The sequence below is a fragment of the Lipophrys pholis genome (assembly GCF_963383615.2).
Source record: "Lipophrys pholis genome assembly, chromosome: 23".
Lineage (NCBI taxonomy): Eukaryota > Metazoa > Chordata > Actinopteri > Blenniiformes > Blenniidae > Lipophrys > Lipophrys pholis.
In genome coordinates this window covers 1,254,558-1,281,350 of record NC_137645.1, presented here as the reverse complement: position 1 = coordinate 1,281,350, position 26,793 = coordinate 1,254,558, and the positions used below count along the sequence as shown (strand labels likewise).

Here is a 26,793-nt window from a genome sequence, read left to right as displayed (position 1 = left end):
GCTGTATTTGAATGTATCGCTCTGTTTTTCATATTCATAAACAGTAAAGCTTCATATTAGTCAAGTAAATTGATTCAGATGAAAATCGGACGCTTTGACCTTAAAGCTGTAACCACATGGTTTTTACCCACTGACGTAGTTTTTTGTCACTGAAGACTTGTGGTTGGTTAGACCCTGTTCATGGACTTACATCACGTTACGTTCCTTCTGGTGTGACGCTCACTGGTAAATTGAATCCCGCTGTGTTCCCGCCTGCTCACCTCTTCGTCCACAATATGTAAAGCTTAACCTCTTGACCCTAAAATCCTGTTGTGTCTCTCCTGGGCTTGCCCACCTGCCAGACGGCTCGTGGTCTGTTAATGCAGACGGTAAGCTGTGTAACGACACTCCTTCCTGTGTCCCCGGTGTGTGTTTTACCCTCATCAGCACTGAAGGTGGTTGTCTGTGGTAGAGCTGTTGCTGCATGGACTGTCTAAGCATGGTTGACTTCAGCTCCTCTCCCTCTTGTACTCAAGGTCATTGTAGTTAAACCTGAATTGAAATCATAAAGACAGAAAATATAATGTTGGAGTACAATAATTCAGGACTGAGTGACTTCTTGAAGTCAGAGGAAAAATAGAGAATTACAACCCAGTTGTATTTCAGAGAAAGTTGACCATAACACATGACTTACATGCCTTTTTCCACATTTGATATCCGACTGAACCAGAATCAGAAAACACCTTATGGCCAAGTACTATAAAACAAACATTTTAAAGGTGGAAGACATTTTTTAGGTGTCTGGTGCAAAAACACAAAGTAAACATAAAATCAGAAAGTGTGAAAAAAGTAAATAATGTGATATTTGCGAAACAAATGCCTGAACAAAACCTTACGGGTGTATTAATGATAAACAGACTGTAATTGACTAGTTTTATGTGCACATCATCAAATATCAAACAGTTTTGTTTGGATAAATCCGACTAATACTAGACATCCTGCACAAAGTGTTTCTTATCTCAGGATCTAGTTGCATGATTGAAAGGTTGTGGACACATTTGGTTTACAACAGAAAGAGGCTGAGGTGTTGAGGCTGTCGCATTTTAAAGGAAACACACACACACAGACACACACACCTATAACTGTAACCCTTGATTCTCAGAGTTTTGAAACGGTTGCTGCCGATGTGTGAAGAGAGTCGAGCTTGAAGACGGTGGAGCTGATGCCTCACTGTTACATGAAGTTCCAGGAGCAGCAGCGACTGTGGTTCTCACTTTACAAGAAACACTGATCTCCAGATTCAGTGGAACTACTCATGTCTGATTTAGATATTTTCCAACTAAGCCGGTTAAGAATTTCAATAATTGATGTTGGATCATGCATCTTTAAGTGGAAGTGACATTTCCTGGGGATGTCATTATGTTGTAGCTGCAGGACCTCTCAGAATGTTTAGGTTTATTAATATTTACTGTCAGTACAGAGCTCAACCAGGGAGGAATGATTTCCCCTGTGATTTCTGGAGGGAGGAGAAAGACTCCACGTGATGGAGTCAGTCTGAGTTTAAAATGGGAGACAGTGAGAGGAGACCAGTCCAGTCTCCGGGTCTGCACCTGAAGTGTTACACGGTTGTATTGAAGCCTCTGATGGGAATGTGGAGGTGTTTGGACTGAGCTGCATGTGACCTGAAACCTGCATCCGAGTCTTCTCACATTGTGGTGTTTATATGTGAATGCACTGCACATCACACGGTCATCTGTTCTGTCTCACTGTTTGTTTTCAGTGAAATATAATGAACTACACTTTGACGGGAAGTCCCTCTTATTGTCATCACAGCTATATTCTACCTTTTCTGTGCTTCAGTCTGGTGATCTTTGATGTTGTATTGTTTCTGCTGGAGAGGTTTTCCTCTGGTGGTTTTCTTTGGTTCCAATACTTGAGTGTTGTTCTCATGACAGTGTTTCTTATTGCTTGTTTCAAACTTATTTTAGGTGTACTGATTGTTTCTTTCTTGTTGGACTTTTCAAGAAGCTGAAGTGTGAGGGTGTCTTTGCCCGGCAGCAGGCTTCATGTCTGCTGCCTCTCTCACTCTCTGCTCTGTGCTGCCCTCTGCAGGGCGAGTGAGAACGAGGAGGACGAGTGCAGGAAACGGACCGTCGGTGACTGACACCCGGGGTCGCAGCCGTGGGAAGGTGGTCTCGCAATCTCAGCGTGAGCATCTCTTTTCTTTTTCTTATCCGGCGCAAAATACGACGTTACTCAAGGAAAACAAACAAACTCAAATGTCGTGTCAAAGCTTTGCTCTGTCCTCTAATCCTGACTCCTCTGGTGTTACAGCCGGCAGCCGCTCTGGCTCCCCGGGGCGACTGCTCGGCTCCACCTTCGGCAGGATCCCCCGGCCGACTATGGGCACCGCCGCCGCCGCTGGCAGCACCTCCACCAGCCGACCTCGAGGCCACCGCAGCCAGGGCTGCAGCCGGGAGACCAGTCCCTCCAGATCTGGGACGGGTTAGCACAATTACTTCAAGTTCTAGTTTACGTGCTGGATATAAAGCACTTAAAAGAACCACAGGGAGCCACAGTGCTGTACGCTCTACTGTGGTTTATGTCAAATATTAGGTTCAATAATCAGAGAAACTGTCCCCTGGGTTTCAGTTTTATTCTCACTGAAGCTCTTCAGATCCACCATCTGCTGATTAGTTTCTTCTTGAAATGAGGCCAGATCTTATAAAGCTGCATTTCTGAATGTAAGTGCAGTCATCAGAAGCAGAGGAGGTGGAGCAGGGTCACTGCTTCCAAGTTTCAGTGTCTAACTGACCTGCATGCCACAACACAGTAATCCTCCTGGATGGAAGTCCTGTCGTACTAACCCCGCAGCTCCTCTCCTGCCTCACTAACAGTCTCTGCCTCAGGTGTGTGGGACTGGCTCTGCTTCCCGTCACTCTGTCTGTCTCTTTGTCTCTGTCTGCACCGCCTCTTTAGCCCGGAGTCGAATCCCTCGACCCAGCATGAGTCAGGGCTGCAGCCGCGAAACCAGTCGCGAGAGCAGCCGTGACACCAGCCCCGCCAGGGGTTTCTCCCCCCTTGGTGAGTACAATACTGCTCCACCGAGACCGTTAGTTCAGATGGAAACTCCAGGAAGCGTGTCGTCCATATTTACAAACCCCTATCAGACTTCCAGCTGATGAATATATATATAATCCTGTGTGCTTCCGGGACGGCACCACCTGTCCTTTATTCAAATCTTTGTCTTTGTCTAAAGAAAAGTGTAAATATAGCAGGACTAAAGATAAGAATATATGGTTTCCTTTTGTCCTGCTTTGATGAAGATCAGGAGTAAATCCAGTTCTGTGTTCAGCAGTTTGAGGGAGGGTCTCTTCTTTCCCTGCGTCCGTCTGGCTCTCTGCATGCTCTGCCTCTAAGTGTCTTTTCTAGTAATCAATCAAATCATCCAATCAAACCTTCGAACCTCTGTGTCCTCTTGCAGTGACCCGTCGTCACTCCCGTTCAACCAGTGCCCTGTCCTCAGCAGAGTGCTACTCAGGTGACCAGTGGAGCATAAAAACAAACAGAAAACCCTCCATGATTCATTTAATACGAAGTTCTGCTCATTTCTGTGCTGCTGAGTCTTTCTTTTCCCTGCATGGCTGAATCAGCTCACAGTGCTCAGTAATCATCAGCTCTCAGACTGACGCTTTGTTTACGACTGAAGCAAAACTTGTCCAGTACCAGAGGTTTGTCACTTTGCTGCACGTGGAACTGCACATCCATTCACCTGCAGGGGGCGACACTGAGCATCAGCCTGGCCTTCATTCTAATCGTATTGAATATTTTTTCATTATTAATAAGGTTTCATGGGGCCTTAAAACAGAAAAAAAATCAATATTTTGATCATACAGTCATTCCTCTGCCTGGTTTATTTCTTTACCGTATCGCAGGTTGTGATGCTTCTTTTGTGCACATATTGTGACTTGATGCGTGTGCTATTTTGAGTATTTTGATTTTGCATTGGTTATTGTTATGTTTTTCATTGTCGTTGAATGTTTATTTGCCCCCCACCCAAAAAAAAAAGCACATCCATTTGAAATATAACCATTTTTTCTTTATCATTCTCAGGGTAGCTTGTGTTTATGATGAAATTTGCATTTTCTTCTCTGGGTTATAAGCTTTGTTCCCTCTTGTCCACGTTGACACCATGAAGCTGTAAGATCTAACTAGTAAACAGCAAAAAAGAAACTTGAAAAGAAGAAAACAAGCCTACAGTTTACACAAAAAGAAGTGGATAACTTCAAATCAGACAACAGCAAACATACTGAATGTTGTAGTTCTCCGCAATCAGATTGTCCTCTAATGTGATCTCCTGTGTGTGTGTGCGCCCCACACATCATGTTCCAATCAAACCCAGTGGACACACACACACACCACTAACTTTATCCATCTGTCAAAAAAGAAACGTTTTGCTGTTGTCGTTTAATTTCTGCCATTGCTGAAAAAAAGCTGAAATATTGGTCAGTTCAAATATAAATACAAAAACATGATACTGGATCAGCGGAGGAATCTGGAACAGACTTTAAGCTACAAATTTATATAAATATGGAATTTAAAAGTATTTAATATATACTTATATATATATACTAGAGTTAAGAGATAGGACTACATGTGTTTAAACTTCCTCCTCCTCCTTTTTAAACACATGGAAACACATTAATTTGAACAAGTTATTACCAGTATTTTTTAACAAACCTGACGAGACAATGCAAGTTGAATTCATTGGACTGACTAGAGCCTCTAAACTAACAGAGAAAACTCTAATGCAGCTTCCTGTTCTGGAGCTCACCTCTCCAGTATGATGGAGTGACGTGAACTCCTACTCTTAATGTGTGGAACCTTCTCTTGTTCAGACCGGCTGGCCCACCAGGCTCGAATCTCAGCCTCCGTCAACGCCATGAGGATCCTCAACACCGGCACCGAGGTGGAGGCTGCGGTCGCCGACGCTCTGGTAAGACAACAGATCAAACTTTGCTTAAGAACGGGGAAATAAAACCAAAGAAAAACAAGCTCAATATCAACGGTGCTGGAGGAAGTGTTGAGCTGATGAGAGCTGGGATGATGCTGCAGTAATGCCCTCTGTGCTTTCTCTGTCCGGACTTTGTAAATTTCAGCTCTTAGGAGACTCGAGGAATAAGGTAAAAACAAAAAAACTAAACCATGTCATTGCATGCTGAGCATGAGCTTCCCATGCTAACTGTAGTTTTTACAGGATTTATTTATTAGTTTTTTCCTTTGGTAACTAAAACAAGGCATCACTTCTTATTAAAGAAAGCGTTTGTCACCTGAAGTCGGCATGAATTTTCATGAGTTTACGTCAACGTTGCCATTAGAAACCTGCATGTGCATCTCTGACTCTGACGCTGCATGGTAGATCTACACAAATCATTTCTGTGGTGCAGTAGACTTAGAACACGCACAGCTTTTAGGCTGTGGTTTCTAACGCGCCGTCTTGCCCTGCCCGACCCAGCGGCGGCCGGTGAGGCGGCGCTTCGAGTCACCAGGCATGTACTCAGACGACGACGCCAACAGCGACGCCTCCAGCGCCTGCTCAGAGCGCTCGTACAGCTCGCGCAATGGCGGCATGGCACCGCACTACCTGCGTCAGACGGAGGACGTGGCGGAGGTGTTGAACCACTGCGCCAGCGCCAACTGGTCGGAGCGGAAGGAGGGACTGCTGGGGCTGCAGAACCTGCTCAAGAGCCAGAGGATGCTCAGGTGTGTGTTCCACTGCAGATGTTTATCCTTTCAGTACAATTCTGCTGCAATGGGTCTTTTCAGCATTAAAACCAACAGCATGGACCAAAAGCACTGATCTCTTCTAATCCCGGTGGAAGGTTAAGCTAAAACATTCTAATGGAACCGATTTGGGATTTAAGCATAAAGTATATGAGTGAACTTCTGAACCTGCTGTTTTATTCTCAGTCGTGTGGAGCTGAAGAGGCTGTGTGAGATCTTCACCAGGATGTTTGCAGACCCTCACAGCAAGGTGAGAATCAGCATCGCCACCTTTAACACAACCTGAATGACAGATCGCACTGTCCCTTACTTTCACCTGCTGATTTGTATCGGCCCTGCGATGTGATCCAGTTCTGTGGAGACTCCAGACCATCATCTCAGAATCAGTGGCGTGTAACACTGAAGCACTGCAGCCTAATCTCTCTGCTCACATGTCAGAACTAACTGCAGGACAGACTAACAGAGTGTGTTCTTTTTGTTGCATGCCTCCTCGCCGCCGTGGACTCTAACAAACCCCAGAGAGTAAGTGTTTACTCACCGTCTGATCTGAGCAGCTGCTTGCTCTCCCTGTCTGAGCTCAGCAGCCTCCTCTCCTCCACTCATCCAAAACCAACATTTGTTAGACGTCATTGTGTTTTTGTGTGGATTCTTGTCTCCCTCCCAGGTCTTCAGCATGTTCCTGGAGACCCTGGTGGACTTTGTGGTGCTGCACCGGGAGGACCTGCAGGACTGGCTCTTTGTCCTGCTCACACAGCTGCTGAAGAAGATGGGCGCTGACCTGCTGGGCTCCGTCCAGGCTAAAGTTCAGAAGGCCCTGGACGTCACCAGGTGAGCAGCAGGAGATGATTTGAAAAAGGAATATATTTTAATTGTACTGGAAGGATTCTTCACGTGGGCTCACCACCTGCAGGAAGGTTCTTAAATGGTGCGATGTGATCTGGGTGACAGTGCTCAGATTGTCACCCCCGCGACCCGGAAACGGATAAGCGGAAGAAAATGAATGAATGAATGAATGAATGAATGGAAGGATTCTGGGTAAAGATGGAGGTGGGATCAAGACGCACTGCCAACATCACAGTGTACAAATAGAAGAATTAAGATATGACGGTGAAGTCGTTCCAACAACAGATGTGAAGCAGGCAGCTTGAGGGAATCTTTCTTAATCCTTGACATAAATCAGGATTATTTTCTTTGCTTGGCTTCCTGCAGAGAGTCCTTCCCATATGAGCAGCAGTTCAACATCCTGATGCGTTTCATCGTGGACCAGACACAGACGCCCAACCTGAAGGTGAAGGTGGCCATCCTGCGCTACATCGAGGCTCTGGCCCGCCAGATGGACCCGGCCGACTTCGTCAACTCCAGCGAGACGCGTCTCGCCGTCTCACGTATCATCACGTGGACGACGGAGCCCAAGAGCTCCGATGTCCGCAAGGTAAGGCGAGCGGGACAGTGAGGGGATCCACCTCCACCTGCGTCTTTCCCCCCCCGAACACGGCTTCTCTTTTCATTTCTTTCATTTTGTTGGAGTTTTTCTTTGTTTGCTTTTTTATTTTCACACCTTCATTTTTGTTTTTTTTTCCAACTGCCATTCCTCCGTTCAACACTTCCCTCCCAGACCCTTCATAACTGGGCAGGGGAGGATTTCTCAGGCCGAGCCAGCACCATGGCCTCTCTGCCTGGAGAGGGGAACCTGGAGGAGAAGTGCAAGCAGGTAGATCATCCAGCAGACCAACGTCTTCCACTAACCGGGACCAGTCTTCAGAAACGAGCAGGACGGCCGTCGGTCTGCAGCTCTGGTGTTTGTGCAGTCAGGCTCAGAGTGGATGTGGAAATAACCCCACAGTGTGGAAGAGTTTCAGGAAATGCTCTTCAGCACGAACAGTAACGGGAACGTGTGTTTTTAGTTTGGTTTTCTGGAGTTTAAGCATGAAACGCTGACGACGCAGCTTCAAATCTGACACTAACGGTCAAAATGTAAACTAATTCGGTAATCTCTGAACTCTTTAAACTTCTTGAATTTTCACATTTCCAGCTTTTTTTCTTAAATGAAGTGAATTTGCTGCATGTTCGCATCCTGTACTGGCATTTTGACATTTCCTCTCATAAGAACTCCATCTCTTGAAGAAAGGGCTTCTTCTTTATGTTTTTCTTTGGGAAGAGTCCGGACATGTTGTATGTGAAGCGGTACTAATCTGTAGTTACCTAAACTTCATTCACATTTTACATTTAGTTTCCACTGCACTCGTTTATTTTCCACTGAGTGGAGTCACTTTATTGAAATCTCTTTAATAGTTCCCTGACAAAATCTCTGCAGTAGAAATATTTCAGACAGTAAATAAGTAGTGTGTGTGTGTGTGTGTGTGTGTGTGTGTGTGTGTGTGTGTGTGTGTGTGTGTGTGTGTGTGTGTGTGTGTGTGTGTGTGTGTGTGTGTGTGTGTGCAGGCGGCCCAGGTGGTGCTGATCGCCCTGTTCGAGCTGAACACACCAGAGTTCACCATGCTGCTGGGCGCTCTGCCCAAAACCTTCCAGGACGGGACCACCAAGCTGCTGCACAACCACCTGAGGAACGCCAGCGCCAGCAGTGGCATCAGCATGGTGACACACACTCCTCCAGACCGACCCTCATGGAACTGCCGCTGCGCTCCTGAACCTGACCTCACTGACGTTGTGTGATCTGTCTGACCGTCTTCAGGCGTCTCCTGCTAACTGTGCCGGCCGGACGCCCCCTCGACAGCCCGGCAGCCGCAGCAGCCCCCTCACCTCCCCCACCAACTACTCCCACGGGGGCCACTCTCCCAGGTAGGACGCCATCTTTACACGCAGTGAAACTCTGGAACTGCCTGACATCAAAACTGCTGCAATTCATCTTATTCATTTCCACAATCATTCAGATTTTGTGTCTACTACCTCGGGTCGTAATCTCAGATATGATCAAAAGGATGTTGTGAGGTTGAAACAAGCAGGAGAGGTAGACGACTTCTAGTAATGTTCTATCAAACCACACCGTTTGTAAAAGAAAATAATATTCTTCTTCAGATCAGCTTCTCTAACCTCTCAGCCACTGAACTTCTCAACTCTTTGACCTCCGAAGTCATTTAGATTTTATTTACTATAGAATTGTTACAAATATTACAGTGGTTAAAGACTTTCTGCTGAGATAACTTCATCTTTCATTGTCTGGCAGTTCGTCAGTACTGAAAATAATGACCTAATGTGTGAGCGGCTGGTTCATATGTTCTGTGATTGGATGATGATACTGAGGAAATCCCAGGGCCTGATGTCACGAGTAGTAGAGAGACAAAACGCAGTTTTGCGGTTGTGTTGGAATGTTCTAGAGAGGGTAAACATTCTAGGAGCCACGGTGATGGAAGGTCAGCAGTGACAGGGTGAAAGTAAATGAATTGAAATGTATTTGAATATTATCATGCTTCTGCCAGAACACGTCGGTGTTAAAATGTGCTGATCTGTCAGATTAACACGATGATTCTTACTCGCTTGAATATTTGCACATCGAATGTGTAAATGTTTGTGTGCATATATTCACACACAAATACCCCGAACACCTCTCTGTCTGTCTTTTTTCTCACTTCTGTATCTCCTCTCTCTACTGCTGTCGCCCTCCTCCTTCTGCCACTGCTCCTCCTCCTCTTTCTCCTCTTCTTCCTCCTCCTCCTCCTCTTCCTCCTCCCTGGCTGTCTGCAGTCGGCTGTGGGGTTGGAGTGCAGACGGACTTTCCAAGTTGCCTTCACCCTCCACCCCCCCTCTCCCCTCACCCACTGCCCACTCCTCCCTCAAAGCCCTGCGGCGAGCTTACTCTCCCAGGTAACCCTGTCCTCCTCCTCTTCCTCCTCCTCCTCCTCTTCCTCATTCCTCTTACGTGCTTTCACAGACGGTCTGGGCTCTGTCCCTTAAAAAACACACCGATCATATTCCAGATTTCAGCCTGTGAAAATAATAATTGGTGTAAATTGAGAGCTGAAGTCTTGGATGAGTCGTCCATGTTTTCCACTGTGAATCCCCTGAACCGGCGTCACTGAGAGTCTGTATCTTCTGCTTTGCTGTCACAGTCCGTGCCTCCATCTGCCCCGATCGTCTTTCACTGCACATGCCGATGGCTTCATGTTGTCTCTCACCACCTGTTTACTTGTGTTTGTCGACATGCACGGCTCTGCACGTGCATCTGACCAGACTGTAAAACATTGTGGTGCACAGAAGAGGACAACTACAAACTGCTTCCCTCATCATGTTGTTCAGACGTTTCAGTTCCTCTTTTGGTTGAAATTTAAAGGATATTGTCGCAAAGATGGTGGCCTCCATCATGATTTAGACCTTCCAAATTCCTCCAACCATCAAATCCCTTCCTGAGCAGTACTGTAGGTTTCTTCCAAAAGAACTGTCACATGATCACATTTATCTACTTCCTGTTCCCCTCAGCTCTCCCACAAAGTCCTGACAATCAAACCTGCTGTGGTCGCTCTCCTCATAGTTTCTAACAAAGCAGTTTTGCCCGATCTGACACCGCAGCATGCTGGAGTACGACAGCGAGAACCTGAACTCTGAGGAGATCTACAGCTCCCTGCGCGGCGTCACCGAGGCCATCCAGAACTTCAGCTTCCGCAGCCAGGAGGACCTGATGGAGCCGCTCCGACGGGAAGGAAAGAAAGACTGTGTGGTAAGAAAAACTCTTTTTTAATCAACGGTTTGTGGTTTATGCTGGACCAACATGAACTCGCCTGCTGTTTCCCTCCAGCCTGGAGTAGCACCCTCCCTGGAATCAGACGCAGTGGAGGGCGGACGCACGGCGCTGGACAACAAGACCTCGCTGCTGAACACTCCGTCCCCACGATCCTTCGCTGGCCCTCGCTTCCGAGACTACAACCCGTACAACTACACTGACGGCGTGGGCACGCTGGACAAAGCCACCCTGTACGAGGACGCAGTGGAGCAGATCCGAGAAGGTGAGACTGCAGGGCAGCTAACAAAAAACTAACTTTCAGGGGTGAATGTGATCGGATTTTTACTGTCTCCTCTTATACTTCTTCAGGGCGCCGACAAGAAAGTGTGGAAAACAAGATCTTGAACCCCAAAAACTTTCCTGGTAAATCCTCAATGTTTAGAAAGTTTGTAACGTTCATGTGGTTCGTCTGAGAAAAGGGATTGATGCTCAGGAGCTGCATCGTTCAGACCCAAATCAACACAACGTCTCTGATGTCACGTTCCTGTCTGTGCAGCAGGTCCTGCAGAGCAGCTGGAGCTGGTCGGCGAGCTGCTGAAGGAGTTCTCCCACGGCCAGGCGGGAGAGCGGAGCCCTGAGGAACGCCGCGGGACCCTGCTGGAGCTGCTCAAAGTGGCTCGTGAGGACAGCCTGGTGGTGTGGGAGGAGCACTTCAAGACCATGCTACTGCTGCTCCTCGAGACGCTCGGAGACAAAGATGTGAGCACGCCAGCGTCTCTCCGTGGTCATTACTGTCCCGAGTCCTCGCTGCTCCACTCTGAATCGTTTCCCCTCTCTCTCTGTCAGCACACCATCCGAGCGCTGGCCCTGCGAGTCCTGAAGGAGATCCTGAGGAACCAGCCGGCACGCTTCAAGAACTACGCCGAGCTCACCATCATGAAGACACTGGAGGCTCATAAAGACTCACACAAGGAGGTGAGAATCATCCGGCAGTAAACAGTCGAAGTCCATGCTGGATTTTCAGTCTCCAGAAGGAACCAGTTCTTCATGTTGTTCTGCCATTGAAGGTGGTCCGGGCAGCCGAGGAGGCGGCGTCCACCCTGGCCGGGTCCATCCATCCGGAGCAGTGCATCAAGGTCCTCTGTCCCATCGTGCAGACCGCCGACTACCCCATCAACCTGGCCGCCATCAAGATGCAGACCAGGGCCATTGAACGCATCACGAAGGAGCCGCTGCACCAGCTGCTCCCGGACATCATACCAGGCCTGCTCCAGGTGAGCGCCGTCGCTCTGTGGAGAAACATTCAAAGTGAAACTGCAGCCTCACCGTGTCGTCTGGCGTTGCAGGGTTACGACAACACTGAGAGCAGTGTGAGGAAGGCCAGCGTCTTCTGCCTGGTGGCCATCTACTCTGTGATCGGAGAGGAGCTGAAGCCCTACCTGGCTCAGCTGACTGGCAGCAAGGTGCGCACTGGTTCAGTCTAAATCTGCGGTTTCTTCCCGCTCTGCTTTTCTTCATGCGTTTCCCTATTTCTGCATCCAGTAACAGTTTGTTGGAAACTGAGGGACAGTTGAGTCGAGGTTGTCGTCCTCTAACTGTTGTGATGTTTCCCTGCCGCAGATGAAGCTGCTCAACCTTTACATCAAGAGGGCGCAGACCTCCACCAGCAACAGTAGCAGTTCCTCCGACATCTCGTCGTACTGAAGCCCGTTCCAGCCCCATTCCACCAACCCCGGCGAGGAACCATCACCTTCCTTCGTGGGACCTGAACCTTCTTCTCCTTCATTCTTCCGTCTCATTCCTGCAGCTGGTGAAGCTGTTGTGACTTTACTTTTCCTCCACTCAACCACGACGCTCACGAGCCTCCGCAGTTTGTCCTCCATCGACGTTTCGGCGGGAATAACTATTGAAACCGTCTCTTCACTTCGCCTCCACTGAAACACCCCGTACTGGTGTTCAGAGCTGAAACATTATTCCGAATGTTTTCCCGAGCTGAGACGTCTCCTTCCATCTCCTGCGGCTTTCAGTATTTCTATTCATTTTTAGTACCTTAAGCTCACGTCACAGAACAATGTTTTGCTTTGACACGTCGGCGCTTCTCGTCTCCCGAATGTAACGATGAATGACCGCGGAGTTCACGACCTGTAACGGCTGCCTCCTCGTGCCCGGCGGCTCGCACCGGATGGCGTTCGAAAACAGAAGAAAAGCCGCTCTGTCGTCGTCGCAGGCGGCTTGAAGGTCGAACGGGACGAGTGGCACCGCAGAGAGCGACGCAGAAGAAGAGGATCAGCTCCGTTCTGCTGTTCAACAATGTGAAGTTCTTCTCGTCATTTGATCATTTGGCTGGCCAATGATTTGAAACACCGCAAATTCACACGTATATGTATGTACATTTTAAATAAGTGGGCTTTATAATCACACGCTGAGGATGGACGTGCTGTGACTCGTGTTTTTAAACCATAGTGTGGCTCTTTGTCAGTTCAATTTCCATCTCAAAACAACTTCTCTCCTTGGAGAAATGTGTAGGGAGGAAACAAGTTTTTAAAAACGTGACAAAGCTGTAGAAGATTTCGAAAACGCCGCTGTTTGTGACTTATTTAAAATGTGTTGAATAGAAATACAAAAAGCAAAATCAAGATTAGCCCAAGTGGCTAAAGTAACACTAAATAATGATTTATTGATGGTGGTTATTGTTAATAAATAACCTGTATGTCTGCATCATTTGACACACGGATCCTTCAGCTCGTGTTTTCAGAAAGCAGGACAAGAGTCGAAGATGGAGGATTGAACTAATAACGGTCACACTGGTGTAACTTGTATTTAAAAGCACGCTGAGGGCTCAATAAGTTAAGAATAGACAAAACCAGCTCTCGTCTGTAAAACTCAAGTGTCATTAGTTTGAATGTCTGATGTCCAATTACCACTACTGTCATTTAATCCAAATTACTGTGATGCACACACACACACACACACGGGGATGTGCGTCACATCTGGAGGTCGCAAGGAAATCTGAATGTGTCAAAGAGTGTCAGTGAGTGAGTGTGTGTGTGTGTGTGTGTGTGTGTATGTGTGTGTGTTTCTATGTGTGTGTGTGTGTGTGTGTGTGTGTGTGAGAGCTGGCTGAACTCTTCTGCATCTCAAATCAAAAAACAAGACCTCAACAAAATGTGAAATATTTGGCGAACAGATTTGTGCGGAGAAAGGACAATCTGAGTGATCCGATGCTGATTGATGAATCGCAAAGTGCCAGAAGAAGAAAGAAGAAAACGAGAGACGTTGGTTGGATATTAGCAATAAAGTGAGAAATCCAGGCCGGGTTCTCTCATCGAAGCACTGTAAATCTCCACGTGTGAGGCGCCTACATGCATACGTGTCATTTCTACGAGACATGAAGTGTTACTGCTGCTTATTATAATACTAACGAATGCACCTAACCACTCCTGTGTGCGTTCTGTGTCCCAGCAGGGGGATGAGGAGCAGGCACAGCGAAAACGCAGTCGCTTCCACACGACACATTCACTTTGTCTGCAACTACAACGATGTTCGTTGAATGTATCATGTGGACTTTTATCGCTCCGTCAAACCCTGAAGACAAACTTCATGTTAATGATTTCATTGTTCTTACTTAATTTCACTTTATTTGAATCGTGTGACTGAACCTCGTGTGTTTCGTTTGTTATGAATTTCAGGCTGTAAGTGACGGACGCCGTCCAGGCCTTATGACTTCCCCTCACACACGTTTTTGTCTCTGGGATTAGTTGAACGTACTGAATCAGTACCGCCGTCTCTCTGGACGTTGCCTCCAGCAGCAGAGAGCCCGTCCCGTCCCACTGACCCACTGTGTGTTGTCCTGTGTGAGTTAACCTGCGTCTGCATGCGTCTTCAGGAGGACATCGTCAGTTTGACAGGAAGTCCAAATCAAGGGTTGCTTCTGGTTCCCTGATGGTGTGCCTTCGGGTGGCATCTGAAGTGAAGAAGACTAACCTGTACTAACAGTCCAACACGCTGCTTCTTGATGTGACGGTAATAAGACACGCAGTGCTGTAAATAAGCCTGAGCAGTGACACTCTCCATTGAAACCACTTCCAGTGCATGGCTCCTGTTCATTTTAGCCCTCAGTATTTATATTCTGTTGTGTATGACTGTATATATGTCCATGTTTGGTTCTCTTCCACCTGTGATAGACTTTACAGAACTTGAAATAAACTATCAGACTTCTTTTCTTCCAGTCTCGTCCTTCTCTGGAGTTTTGTTTCCCTCGAAAACACCCGAACTTAATATTTCTGATATTAAACCAATGTATTTGTGGCGCCAAGAGTAATATTTTGGAAACGCAGTACATTTTATGAGCGAATTTGCAGCTTGAACTACATTTCCCATGAGGCCTTGCGGCAGCCAATCAGCGCTGATTGGACACACCTGCTTCATTAGCGGAGCGGCGTGCGGTGTCTCGGATGAAAATTCAACAAGACGAGTCGTTTTCTTCTTCAAACTACTGTTTTCTGACAGTTACAGAAGGTAAAGTGGGAATTTCCCGTTATTTCCCCTCATTTATTTGTTTAAACTTTAGTAAAACATTCCTGATGCTTCCGCCCTGAACGAAACGCTAAACTGTTTTTTTTAATCACATTAACAAAACTTAACATTTTCCACATTCAGTACCACTAACACTTCCAAAAAAACGTGAATAATATGGTTTAATAAAAAGTATCTTTAATCGGTGTAAGTGACCAGCAGGTGGCACTCCTTACATGCAGCTTTATTTCTCTCATTATTATTATTATTATGAGTTCGAGGCCTTTTCCTCTTACTCACTTTCATTCTGTTGTTTTTCATCGTTTCAGTTCATTTAACTTGAACAATTAATGGGGAAAGTTAAATTTCTCTTAAGTTTTCATGCAGATATGTTCAACCTCTTAATTTTACATATTAATAATATTTTACATTACAACTGAGGAGGGACAAGAAACAATGAGCAATATCAAATTAAATACACGATAGCTGTGTATATATTTAAACTGGGGTGAAATGTGTTGCACAACCTGCGAATAGAATATAATGTATTAATTGTCTTTATTCGGTTAAAATCAATATTCCGTGCCGTTTTGAAGCGACATTCCAAAGCCAATGTAAAGTGTGCTAATGAGAGAGTGTTGTGGGATTCTGGTGCAGGAGGCCTGCAAAGTTAAAGTACCATGTTGATCTTCAACAAGACGGAGGCTTTCTGCCTCTTCATCCAATTTATGGAGAAGTAAAGTTCTGGATTAATTTGATGAGAAGTGTGAGTCTGTGAAGTCTCGTGGTTCCTGTTGTTGGTCTGCATGAATCAAAGCTCCATCCTGCTCCGGAGCCTCAGCACAGCAGTCCCAGCAGCGCCTCACGTGATTCATTAGAGAGAAAAGAGAAATCTGAATTATTTTTAATCTTTTCTTTGGTATCTTCTTTCTCTGGGAAATCAGTCAGAAGCTGTGACTGTCACATCATCAGAAGATAAATCAGTTTGCATCAAAGCTGCACCAGATGAAGCAGCTTCACTTTCATGTATTATTGCTTAATTAAAGGCATTTCCAGTAATCTGTATGTTTGCTTTCAAGCTTGTTAAAATCAATGGTTGAAATAAGAATAATAATGTTTGTAAATCAAACACGTTTTAGCTCGGAGGACACAGAAATAGTGCCACAATCACCTTTAAATTCAATGTTTTCTTTGTGGCGCAGAGCTGACATTATGAGAATAGGGTTTATATTTTCACTAAACTAAACTATTACTGTGGAAAATGATGACGATCTTAAACTGAAGCCAATTTTAATGAAGCAAAATACAGTGAAATACAGTTAAATGTCAAAATAAACTGAATTGTGCTTGTTTTTTTGTTTGTAGAAAAGCTCAGGTCTCCTCTTAGTAAATATGTTAAAATTTCAATGTTTTCTTGTCTTGACTGGAGCCCCTCGTGGGCCTGATGTTTGACCCCCCCTGAGTTAATCCATCAGTGTTCGGGGAGCTCGTCCTCTCACTTCAGTTTGGATTATACGACGTGTTTTTGCTCCAGCAGGTTGGTACGAAGAGTTGGCGAAGCTTTGAGAAGACATGAAACATGTTGTCAGACATCCCCTCCTCGCTTCCAGGTGAGTCAGATTCCCCCCGTCCCGCCACGCAGCATTAATCTTTAAACACTTCCACCGGGTCGCCGGCTCCTAATGGGGCGTTCCATTCTCGTATTGGGGGGGGGGGGGGGGGGGGGGGGGGGGGTCGGGGGGCTGGATGAGTCCTTGAAACCGCTGGCATCTCTCGGCGGTGGCTGCGTGTTTCATCAGTATGCGCGTGCTGTTGAAAATTAATTTCATTAAAGCCCCCCCCCCCCATTTAAAAGCCCTCATAGTGTATGATTAGCGCGTGTTTCCCCAACCTGGCTGCGAGTGGCGGCTGGGTCGGGAGGTCGCGCCAATGAAAGAGGACAACTTCATTGTGAGATGACTGGCCCATAAATCATCGGCCGTTTTCTATAAATCACGGCAGATGGCAGGGAGCGAGCGGGGGGCTCGTGGGAGCCGGCTGCGGCCCCCGTGCATGATGGAGGGGCCGGGCCGGGCCGCCGCGGAGCCTGGCAGAAGCACCGGGGTCAGTTTCCAGTTTGGGGGTTCGGCCGGACCCGGCCAGGGTCCCCCACCCCCCACTCCACCCCCCCCTTCCTCCCTCACCTGATGAGATGCAGACCTCGGAGGTCCTCGTGTCGCCCCTCGCCATGCTGCCCTCCATTTAACAGGTCTAATCTGCCTGCTTAATATGGAGACAACTCCACCCCCCCCCCCCCCCCCCCACCCCCCCCACCCCACCCTCTCCCCCCCACCTCATCCCTGAGCCGCTCTGAGACCCGTCAGCCTGACATGGAGGTTCCGCCCAGGAGGGGCCGACACACACCTTCATTATTCATCAGGATTATTTAACAGAACAGGACACACACACACACACACACACACACACACACACACACACACACACCACCACCACCACCGTACAAATGTTATTTTTACTCTTCCACTGTCGGCCCAGAAGTTCCAACTAATTCACATTTTTCTATCGATTGTTTTTTTCTCAAAGGTTCAATAAAAAAGGTTTTTTACAGCAACAAATAAAACACAATTATCTGAAGCGTCAAAACAGAGAAAAACCAACAATTCAACATATTGTTTTCGTTAATCTGACCTTTAATATTTAGTCTAATTCTTCACATTTGAAATAACTGATATTGTGCATCTCCAGAAGAAGCCAAAAAATACCGTAAAAATGCTGAAAAGTTTCCCCCAATCCCAAAATCTCCCCGGAAATATTTTACAGTTTAGTACAAAATTGTTGAATATGTCCTCATATTGTTGCGTTGAATCTTATAATTTGATATAAAAACGGGGAAAAGTTAAATAAAAGCGTCATTGAGTGTTTTGCTGTCACGCAGTTCTGTTTGCGGCCAGTAGAGGGCGCGTCAGGGCTGTTCAGAACTTCACCTGTTGAGCAGAATCTTCAGGTGAACGGCCACAGTTGTTTTATCTGCACTTCCCAGACTCTGATGATCTTCTGCTGGTTCAAATAAAACTTTTAGAATCGAACAAAGTCCGACTGGTTCTGATCTTTCTGTCTTATCGATGCGTTTTGCAAGACGGTCGCCGTGACGACGGAGGAGGCGGAGACTCCGGGGTCAGACGTCTGAACGCGAGGCTTCGTCACTGCGCTGCTCTCCAGGTACCACACCCACCCGAGCTCCACCTCGTCCTCCGTCTGGTCTGAATCGTAAAACCTCGACTTGTTTGGAGAGTCGCTTCGTGTTTTTTTTATAAAAGTTTATTCTTCTTTCTGCACAATTTGAGAGGCGTTTATACTTTCACTATTTCACACTTATTATTTAGTGTTTTTATTGTACCTTAGTAGACTTTTTAAGGAAGTTAAGTTTATTTATAAAAAAGCTTTTCACACGTTAAAAATCACATTAAATGTGAGCAACAGCAACAAAACATGAGAATTTTATATGTTAAAAGTGGGAAATTCATTTAGCAAAAAGCTTTCTTAAATAAAAAGGTCTTTTTTTTAAGTGCTTTTAAGAGATCCCCGTGGTTTTAACAGGGTTAAAAGACTCATTCCACAGTCCTCCAGCAGGTTTTCATGGAAACACGACTGTACTATTTTACATTTTTAAACCAATGCGTCTCATGTTTTAACTCCTAACATCTCAGATAATTCTTTATATCTGCATATTTACTATATATAGTTCATGATACAGTTTTAATACGAATACATTTTTCTTCTTTACATGTAACATTTGATAATCAAACACTTAATTTTAGCGTTGAACTGATTTTTTAACCAATTAACAGTGAATATTTGTACATTTTCCTCCATTTCTGTTGGTTTACATGGAGGAAGAAGCTCGTTCTCGACATCCAAACTGATTTGGAGCTGAATGAGATAATCGAATGTAAGTGGAGCTCAGGACACATGAATCTTAGGGTGTCCTCATTTTAAAAGACCTTAAGTGGGTGTAGATTTAAAGCTGAAGGTCAGGGTGTGACGCTGGTTAAAGTCATGTGACCTCCTCCTCGTCGCTCGTCACGTCTGAAGCTTCTGAAGCTCGGAGAAACAAACTGCAGAGCGGGAATTCTCCATGTTTTCCTCTGGTGCGCTAAACTTAAAAGCAGCGGAGCCCCATTAGTCGCTGGCCTCTTTTCTTTTCTTTTTTTTTCCTTCTTTTCTTCTTTATTTTCTCTGCGGGATCTTTTGGTCCAACTGGCTTCCAACCAGCAGCTCAGTCCCTCTGAGACTCGTTTCAAACACTTAAAAAAAAGAAAAGGAAGAAGTGACAACCGAAAGTCCAGGACTCGTCTAATGATCGCTGGTTCAAGGGTCCAGACGGATTATTGGAGCAAAACTATTTGTCAAGGTATAGAGAGGTGTCTGTCTGGAGTTCTGAAGCCTGGGTTTATGCTGCCCTGAGCTCAGGCTCACAGGCTCCTTCATTCTGGCTGCGCTGCGTCAGCGATTTTTAGCCTTGAGAAACAATCGGCACATATTTTAAAATAAACAGTTTATTACACTACCAGTGAGAATATATGTCAATGTGTGTCAAGAGTGATAAATAATGCATCCTCTTAAAAATACCACATTCATAATTATTCTCGTCCTAATGCAGTGGTAACAGTCAGGTCTCTGGGTAAAACTTGTCCCGTGTTCTTACAGAAGGACTCTGGATTTTCATTTCTATTAACTGGATGCTGTCGCCTCGTACCTGATTAAATTGATTTAATACCCCAATGCTTTGCTTTCAGTGTAAGTCACCATGTATGTTTGAATACTGTGACTTTCACCGGAATCCTCTCGGTGTTAGGTGCCTGTGAGCCTGAGCTCAGGGCAGCAAAACCCTTTACAACTTCCAATCCTTCAGACTGTAGAAAAAGTCACCTGTAGAAAAAAAAACAGCCAATTGTGAAACTGCTCGACTCTCAACTGGTGTGTTTTCTGTATTTTCAGGATTTGAAGCTGGAAACAGACTTTTCTGATAAAGATGTGAAAATATTTAGACATTCTTCATTTTAGGCTTTTATGTGGCAGAAATAGTCGCGTTGATTTAGAGTTCTTGGAATAACCTTGTTGTCCTGTTGGTGGTTTCTGGGTTCATATAACCGTGTTTTACAAGTTTAGTCAGTTTTGTAGATCACGTTTATAGATATTCTTCTCATTTCGTTTTAACTTTAGGGTCAGTTTTTGTCTTGAGTAATCATTTTTGTTGCTTTCTTTGTGTAAATTAATGTGAATTTTGTCATTCTTGGCTCTTCTGCTCTGTATGGCTCATTTCATCTGAGCCTTTTAGTCATTACAGTTATTTTTTTGGGTCATTTTGCCTCTTTGCGTGTCAGTTTATGTGGTAAATCTGTTTAAAGTCTCTTTTTTTGTGTTAATGTGTCGTCATTTCTGAGTTCAAGTTGAGTAATTCGTCTTTATGGTTTGATCATTTGTGTTGTTTTTGTCATTTTTCTGGTCCTTCTGGCTCCCTGGCGGGTCAAATCGGACTCATATTGACTTTGTGGTCGTTCTGCGCCACCGTGTCTTCCTGTTTGTGTGTTGTTGAAACTTTCCACTAACTTTCGCGTCACGTGTCAGTTTTCTGGTCGTCCACCAGGTAGTTTCTCCTGATTCAGATGACGGTTGGATGAATTATTCCAGTAGAGAATAGCGACGGTGAAAGCCGCGTGTCTCGCTGTCATGTGCCAGGCGAGGCGTCTGCGGGGGGCCAAGGGCGCCGCCAGCTTTTCAAGGTGGACGCCGTAACGAGGCGGCGGCGGGCGTCTGTCAAAACCCCCCCTCCTACATCTCTGCCTGCCCGCATTAATGCAAATTATGGTCTGATAATTTAATAAGTTTGCCGGCCTGATCTGTCCTTTTTATTACAATTATCATCAGGCAGGGGGTTGCGTTCCATCATCACAAAATAAACACCATCGATCATCCTTGTGATGATTAACCGCTGACAGGCCGAGCCGCGCTTTGCATAAACGGGACGTAATGTGAGGCTGGAGCCGTTTTCAGATGTTACTGCTAACTTTGACTCCGCGGCGCGGTTATTAACCGCACTGGTAATCACAGCGAGGCTTCCTTTATGTCCCGGCGAGGCGAGGAGAGCCGCTCCTCAAAGGATTACGTCAGGGGGACGGGGGTGGGGGGGGGGGGGGGGGGTGGGGGGCGCCTCCAGCGCCGTGGCCGGAGCCAAGACATGCAGCCGGTCCCTGTTAAGTCGTTCCAGGACGAGGAGAAGGTGCCAGAGACGTACACAGCGCTGGCTCAGCATCAGGGCCTCCTGCTTAATTGCAGTGGAAAATGATGCTGCATTTCCCGCCTGTTGAACCAGCTTGAACACACACACACACACACACACACACACACACACACACACACACACACACACACACACACAACCGGTTGATTTATAAAGTGCGAGTCTTAAACACAGGGAGGAAGAATTAGGCTTTTTGAGGCTTCTTGGCAGCGCCGCTTTCACCAAAACATTAACAACCTTAAATCAGCGTTGCATCAGGTGGTGAATGTTTTATTCCTCCTCGGTTCTCTTTGTGCTCGTCTTTGGCAAAGCCCTCCCAGCCTCACAACAAGGTGTATCGCCGCTCCTCCGTCTCATCCGAGGAGAAATCAGATATTTATGCGCCGCGGTTGAAATCTACACGCTTTGGATCTGTGTTGTGAAGTAAAGAGGTGAAGTAAATCCTCCTCGGTGCCAGAGATGGTGACGGAGGGGGAGGAAAGAAATGGAGACACAACAAACCGTCGGCGAGCAGCCGGCCCAAACACAGAGCTGCTTTTGTTCTTAGACCCCCCCCCCCCCCCCACACACACACACACTAACCTGTTTTCAAGGATAACGTCCCCAACACACAAGAAAAGAAAAGTTCCCAGTCCAGCAGGATCAGGTGCTGAGGTGAACTTCTAATTAAAATGTTCATCTCGAAGCTTTAGGTGGTTTGTAATCAGACAACATCTTAATAATGTCATATATTCTTCTCATTTTGGACCTCATACCCAACGTTCTGTCTTTCTTCTTGACTTTTAATTTCACAATCTGGTGAGCCCAGGTCCCTTAAAGAAAAGTCTGAACCCACTGCCCCTGCACACCTTCACTCTTCAATACCAGGGAGTTTAACGTCATTACACTTGATCTCTCCAATAACATAAGTCCACTTTCACCTTTCCACTGTTTATCGGGGGGGGTTTACCAGGCAGTAGTGAAAGTGACAGTGAAGTTGTGCCTCTGGGACAAACTTTGTATTTATCAGACTGAAATGTAGAAAGTTTCCGTCGCGGTCGTTGATCCTCGTTTTCCTATCAGCAGCAGTTAAACCTGCAGGAGTCGTTTCCCCCCACATTTATTCACCGCTGGACCTCGGGGACTTCCGGACCGGCTCCGAAGTGTTTCTGTGTGTTCTCATCAGAACTCTGCAGCTGTCAGCAGACACCTGCCGGATGACACCTGGACGGCGCCGGCATACGTTTAGCGGCGCCGGTCCTCCGAGAAGGTGGAGCGGGTTGACGGGGAGAAGAGGGCAGAGCGATGGGAGGTTTTAATGAGGACCTCCATCCTTCAAACCTCCGGAGGGCGGAGACCTGCAGGGCCCGGCAGGCGGCGGGGCGGCGGCGCTGACCTCCCTCAGCTGCCGCCGCGATCTGTGACTCCCTGGACCGTTTGAACCCGCCCGCATCCGCTTACCGCTGCGCCGTCGCACATAAAAAGTTCCCCGCACAACTTTATTTACTTTGATAGCAGCGATTCACCAACCCAACCTGGGTCAGAGCAGGTTTACTAACTGGAGGGTCCTGATTAAAAGAGCTCAGGCATTCAGGAAAGTCCTTTCTTCTGGAATAAATAATAAAGAAAGAGACAAAGTCAAAACATTTCTACTGTAAAGGATAGAAAATATCCTTCTGGATTTATTATCGGGGGATTTTCTGTTCAGCTCCTAGATTTTAATGCCTGAGTGTTTTTATTCATATTGTGTGTTTTACATTGACTGTCGTAGTTCTGTGGCTTTTTTGTGTTTTTTTATTTTTTTGCACTTGTTTGCGTCGATGTTTTTCCATCAGTCTTGTCACTCTTGTATTCTGGACACTTTTTTTACCCATCAAACGTTGTAAGTTGAAACACGAACATTTTAATCTTTACAAAACAAACTGTCGATGCCATGAGCACTCATTACATTGCTGGACTACCTGTCAAGGTATATAGTCTGTCTTATTCTTAATATATTCAACAACTCGGCTCTGGATTGCACAAGCATGGATGAAAGATTGGGCGATACCGATCTGTGCCAACGTGCCCTTGAGCTCAGCCGGTGCAGAAACTCGGCCTGAAATGTGAATAAACGGCGAGATCACAGATTAATGACCTGCACAATCGATTTGTAAAACCGCTCAGTGTTGTTGTTTTTGCCGCGATGAACCGTTAATATCAGGAGTCCCTGGGACAGATGGCATGTTGTTGGAAAACAGATGTTATTTTGCATAGCAACATATCATGAATATGCATGTCTTATTAGTTCATGACACCGAAGGCCTGGCGGAGGATTGGCCGGCTTAAATACTTCCCACAAACCTGGGATTGAAGCAGAGTGCAGATGTTTCAGGCTTTTATAATCTGCTATTCAGTGTTTGATGGAGCCACAAGCAGAGTGATAAACTTTATTGTTTCTATCAGATGAACTGCGCTGAAGCTGGAGGACGAGCTCATCGATATTGTCGCTTTGCTCTTCGCCCCCTCAATTAAAAATTAAAAGCCGAGTATCTTGTTAAAGGAGCGTACCGGTGTTTTTGTCCCCTCAGATTTGAACCGCAGCGCTGACCTCACTTCCTGGCCATTATTCAGAGGGTCTGTGTTAATATTGAGCAGGCAGTGTCCCTCTGCTGGCAGCGCCGGGCTGGGAGGTGGCCCTATTGAAATGAGGAGCCGTGCCTTAATAATACATGTGTCCCACAGGGGCCACCCAGGGAAAAAAATAAAAAAAAGTCTGCGTTTCTGAAAGTGCAAGACGATTTGGATCAATCTGGACACGCTGGGCTTCCAGACATCTTACTTCCTTAGAAACTTCCTTCACACCACGTGCACATTATTAACAATTAACAGCGTCTCTGCAAAAGCAAACTGCAGGTCCTGCAAAACATTGTTTTTTTGGGTTAATCTGCCAGTTCAGAGTAAAAACGACAGTTTTATCTCAAATGTGATTATAGAAAGTCGGCTGGTGACGCTCCGCTCTCCTTTGTCACCAGCTCTATGTTGAAGTTTTGCTCCTCTGGTGTCCAAACGTCTCCTCGTCAAGGGATCATTGACACGCAGAAACAAAGAGAGACATTCTGACCACAGGCTCCTCAAATTGATTCATAGATTAATGTGGTCGTCCGGCTCGGCGAGAATTTACATATCGGTCTAATAGAAATGAAAGAGGCATCAGCGAGCGCGGAGCACTATCCATCATCCGTGGTGACACCGGGCGCTGGAGGAGGGACTCGGCCTTGTTAGACTGTCACATGTGTGATAATAACGCAGTAATGTGATGCGGTGTCACCGGCACGGAGGAAGACGAGCGCCGGAGGTCACAGCAGAAGGTTTCCTCATCTGGCTTTTTATCTGGAGTTCTTACGAGTTCTCCAGATTCTCCAGACGTTTTAACATGAATGGGAATTACTTTCCAAAGCTCCGCGTGTTGTTTTGTGCCACGTCTTATCAAAACTGAACCTGGACGTTAATCTGCATTAATGATTAACACAGCTCGGTCGGTTTGTGTGGTTCCCGTTATTTTGAGATATTTACAAGTTCTTCTACTTCAGTTCTCACAATAATGCAACTTTTCAGTCGTTTGTACAGTTTTGATCACGTCTCTGTGTAATCCTGACCTCACCAAGAGCTTCGCTCGGTGTAAAACACCTTTAAACTCCCGGCAGGCGGCCGAGCTGCTGATTACATCAGCTGGAGGAGACGTTCAGCTCTTGAAATGTCACTTTCCTCACACTCTGTCTGATTATATCTCATTCGTTTCATTTCTACATTTCAGTTTCATCTGTTTTCTGGTTATTATTCTTCTAATTCACTGAAACCTTGAAGTCGTTTTGCAGTGAGATGCAGCTTCATCATATTAACTTTATTTACAGAACTTTCACTGTGCTTCACGAGAGAAATTTGAATTTTCCTTATAAATGTACAGCTTGTAATTAATTGATATAACCTAATTGTCCAGAATGCTTTGCACACAACCCCTTCGTAACGGATAGAAGTGTTTACCTGACGCCTGTGGCATTAAAGCTATTAGAGCTAAAATCTGTTCTGAGGGTGTAAAGTGACAAAAAGTCCTCAAGTCAGAGCTTCAGCTCTTCATCGCGGCGACGGCCTGAGCTTCTTGTGTCACTGAATCACTGGAGAAGCGTTTAGTTAAACCCTGGATGTGATGGAGGGATGACCTCAGTTGCTGCTGCGCTGCAAAATGTTCCTCCAACATCGTCAGCCGTGTCTCTTTTTAATGGCAAAGTTACAGTACAATCATAATTCATGCTCAGGCTCGCCTTCCTTCCTCCTCACTCACTTATCTCCATCAATAAATGAAACTGCTGGTTAAGGCGCGATCCCTGCAAGTCTTCTCTCCACCTCTTGGTAGGATTTCACAGCCCGGGGCTATTTTCTCTCCCACTTCACATCTCTGAGAGAATAAGGAATTCCAGTGGCAAAAGCAATCACGGGCTGCAGATCAAACGTATCCTCGGCTGAATTCCCTGACAGGCTAAAATCATTTGTTCCTCTGGCGGAGGCTCGGCGCCGCGTCCCGCCACCTCTCGCTCCTCTCGGCTGCTGTGTTTTATGTGGTTTCAGCAGCGGCGTCCTCTGGGTCGCTCTGTCAGAGCCAATATTGAAGTACACACGGGCTAACCGCGGCAGCGGCGGCCGCTCCGCACACGACTCGCCTTTTCCCCTCCTGTTAGCGTCGTTTTTCATCAGCGCAGAGTGAGGATTTACATTATGTCAAACCTGCCTCCGCCGCCGAGGTGAGACGAGGTCAGAGGAAGTTATTTCAAAGCGTCTGTAGAACGTGCAGCGCCTCGGTTTGACACCCGACAAGAAAGGCTCGAGGAAACTGCCTTGTCGGCACGGGGCGCGGGAACGTGGCTTCAAAGACAAAAGTTTTGTTGTTGAATTATTGAAGCGATCAACACGGCTCCTCCGACAGGCAGCGATCAAGGGACGCACTGATGAATAATAATGTTTACTCGGAGATGACGGCACGCGCCGCAGAACGCGGCGTTCAGACTGGATCTGACTGACACCGGGAGCAGCCAACGTCTCTGATGCTCACATGACCCGTGTGTTTTTATCTGAACTACATCGTCCCTGCAGGGATGACTGCAGCCTTTTTCACCAGTTTCAGCAATTTAGAATCGATTTGACGGGCCGCATGAATCACAGTTCACTTTCTCCCTTGTTCTTGTTCACTGTTCTCTCGGTCTGTACCTGATCATTTCCAAGAAAATACTGAAGTCTTCTCTCTTGTATCGGTGTGGTTCTGAAGGCTGATTGGTCAGATGGTGACTGTCAGATCCTTATAGCAGCAGTGTTTCCAGTCGAAGAACATCCCATATTAACCCATTCACTCTTTCTGACACTGTTTGTTCTGTTTCCACAACATTTTCCCTTTTTCCCCTCTCATTTTCTATAGATCCAAAGATGAGGCAGCACATTGAGATTAGTTTGTGAGAATATCTGGATCACACCACATCTGCTATGACATGTTTTTGTTTTTAATTAGAATTGAATGATTTCACTCTAATAG

At 46.2% G+C, this 26,793-nt stretch overlaps 1 protein-coding gene across 5 annotated transcripts in view; it reads left to right on the top strand.

Moving 5' to 3' along the window:
* The window catches only part of LOC308127840 (CLIP-associating protein 1-B-like), a 29,489-nt gene extending 14,824 nt beyond the window's left edge, over window positions 1-14,665 (top strand). Inside the window, exons 20-38 of one of the 5 annotated variants that reach the window (XM_080493194.1) lie at window positions 2,092-2,187; window positions 2,314-2,484; window positions 4,878-4,975; window positions 5,139-5,162; window positions 5,495-5,742; window positions 5,950-6,013; window positions 6,428-6,591; window positions 6,973-7,195; window positions 7,379-7,474; window positions 8,206-8,358; window positions 8,456-8,562; window positions 10,288-10,435; window positions 10,514-10,721; window positions 10,808-10,861; window positions 10,998-11,197; window positions 11,285-11,413; window positions 11,506-11,712; window positions 11,785-11,901; window positions 12,059-14,665. In XM_080493194.1, the coding sequence (XP_080349320.1) occupies window positions 2,092-2,187; window positions 2,314-2,484; window positions 4,878-4,975; window positions 5,139-5,162; window positions 5,495-5,742; window positions 5,950-6,013; window positions 6,428-6,591; window positions 6,973-7,195; window positions 7,379-7,474; window positions 8,206-8,358; window positions 8,456-8,562; window positions 10,288-10,435; window positions 10,514-10,721; window positions 10,808-10,861; window positions 10,998-11,197; window positions 11,285-11,413; window positions 11,506-11,712; window positions 11,785-11,901; window positions 12,059-12,142 (2,591 nt within the window). In that variant the 3' untranslated portion in view covers window positions 12,143-14,665. Of the gene's footprint in view, window positions 1-2,091; window positions 2,188-2,313; window positions 2,485-4,877; window positions 4,976-5,138; window positions 5,163-5,494; window positions 5,743-5,949; window positions 6,014-6,427; window positions 6,592-6,972; window positions 7,196-7,378; window positions 7,475-8,205; window positions 8,359-8,455; window positions 8,563-10,287; window positions 10,436-10,513; window positions 10,722-10,807; window positions 10,862-10,994; window positions 11,198-11,284; window positions 11,414-11,505; window positions 11,713-11,784; window positions 11,902-12,058 lie in introns of all 5 variants that reach the window. The other 4 variants (XM_080493193.1, XM_080493195.1, XM_080493196.1 and 1 more) reach the window with 4 other exon arrangements.
* Window positions 14,666-26,793: the final 12,128 nt, after the last annotated feature.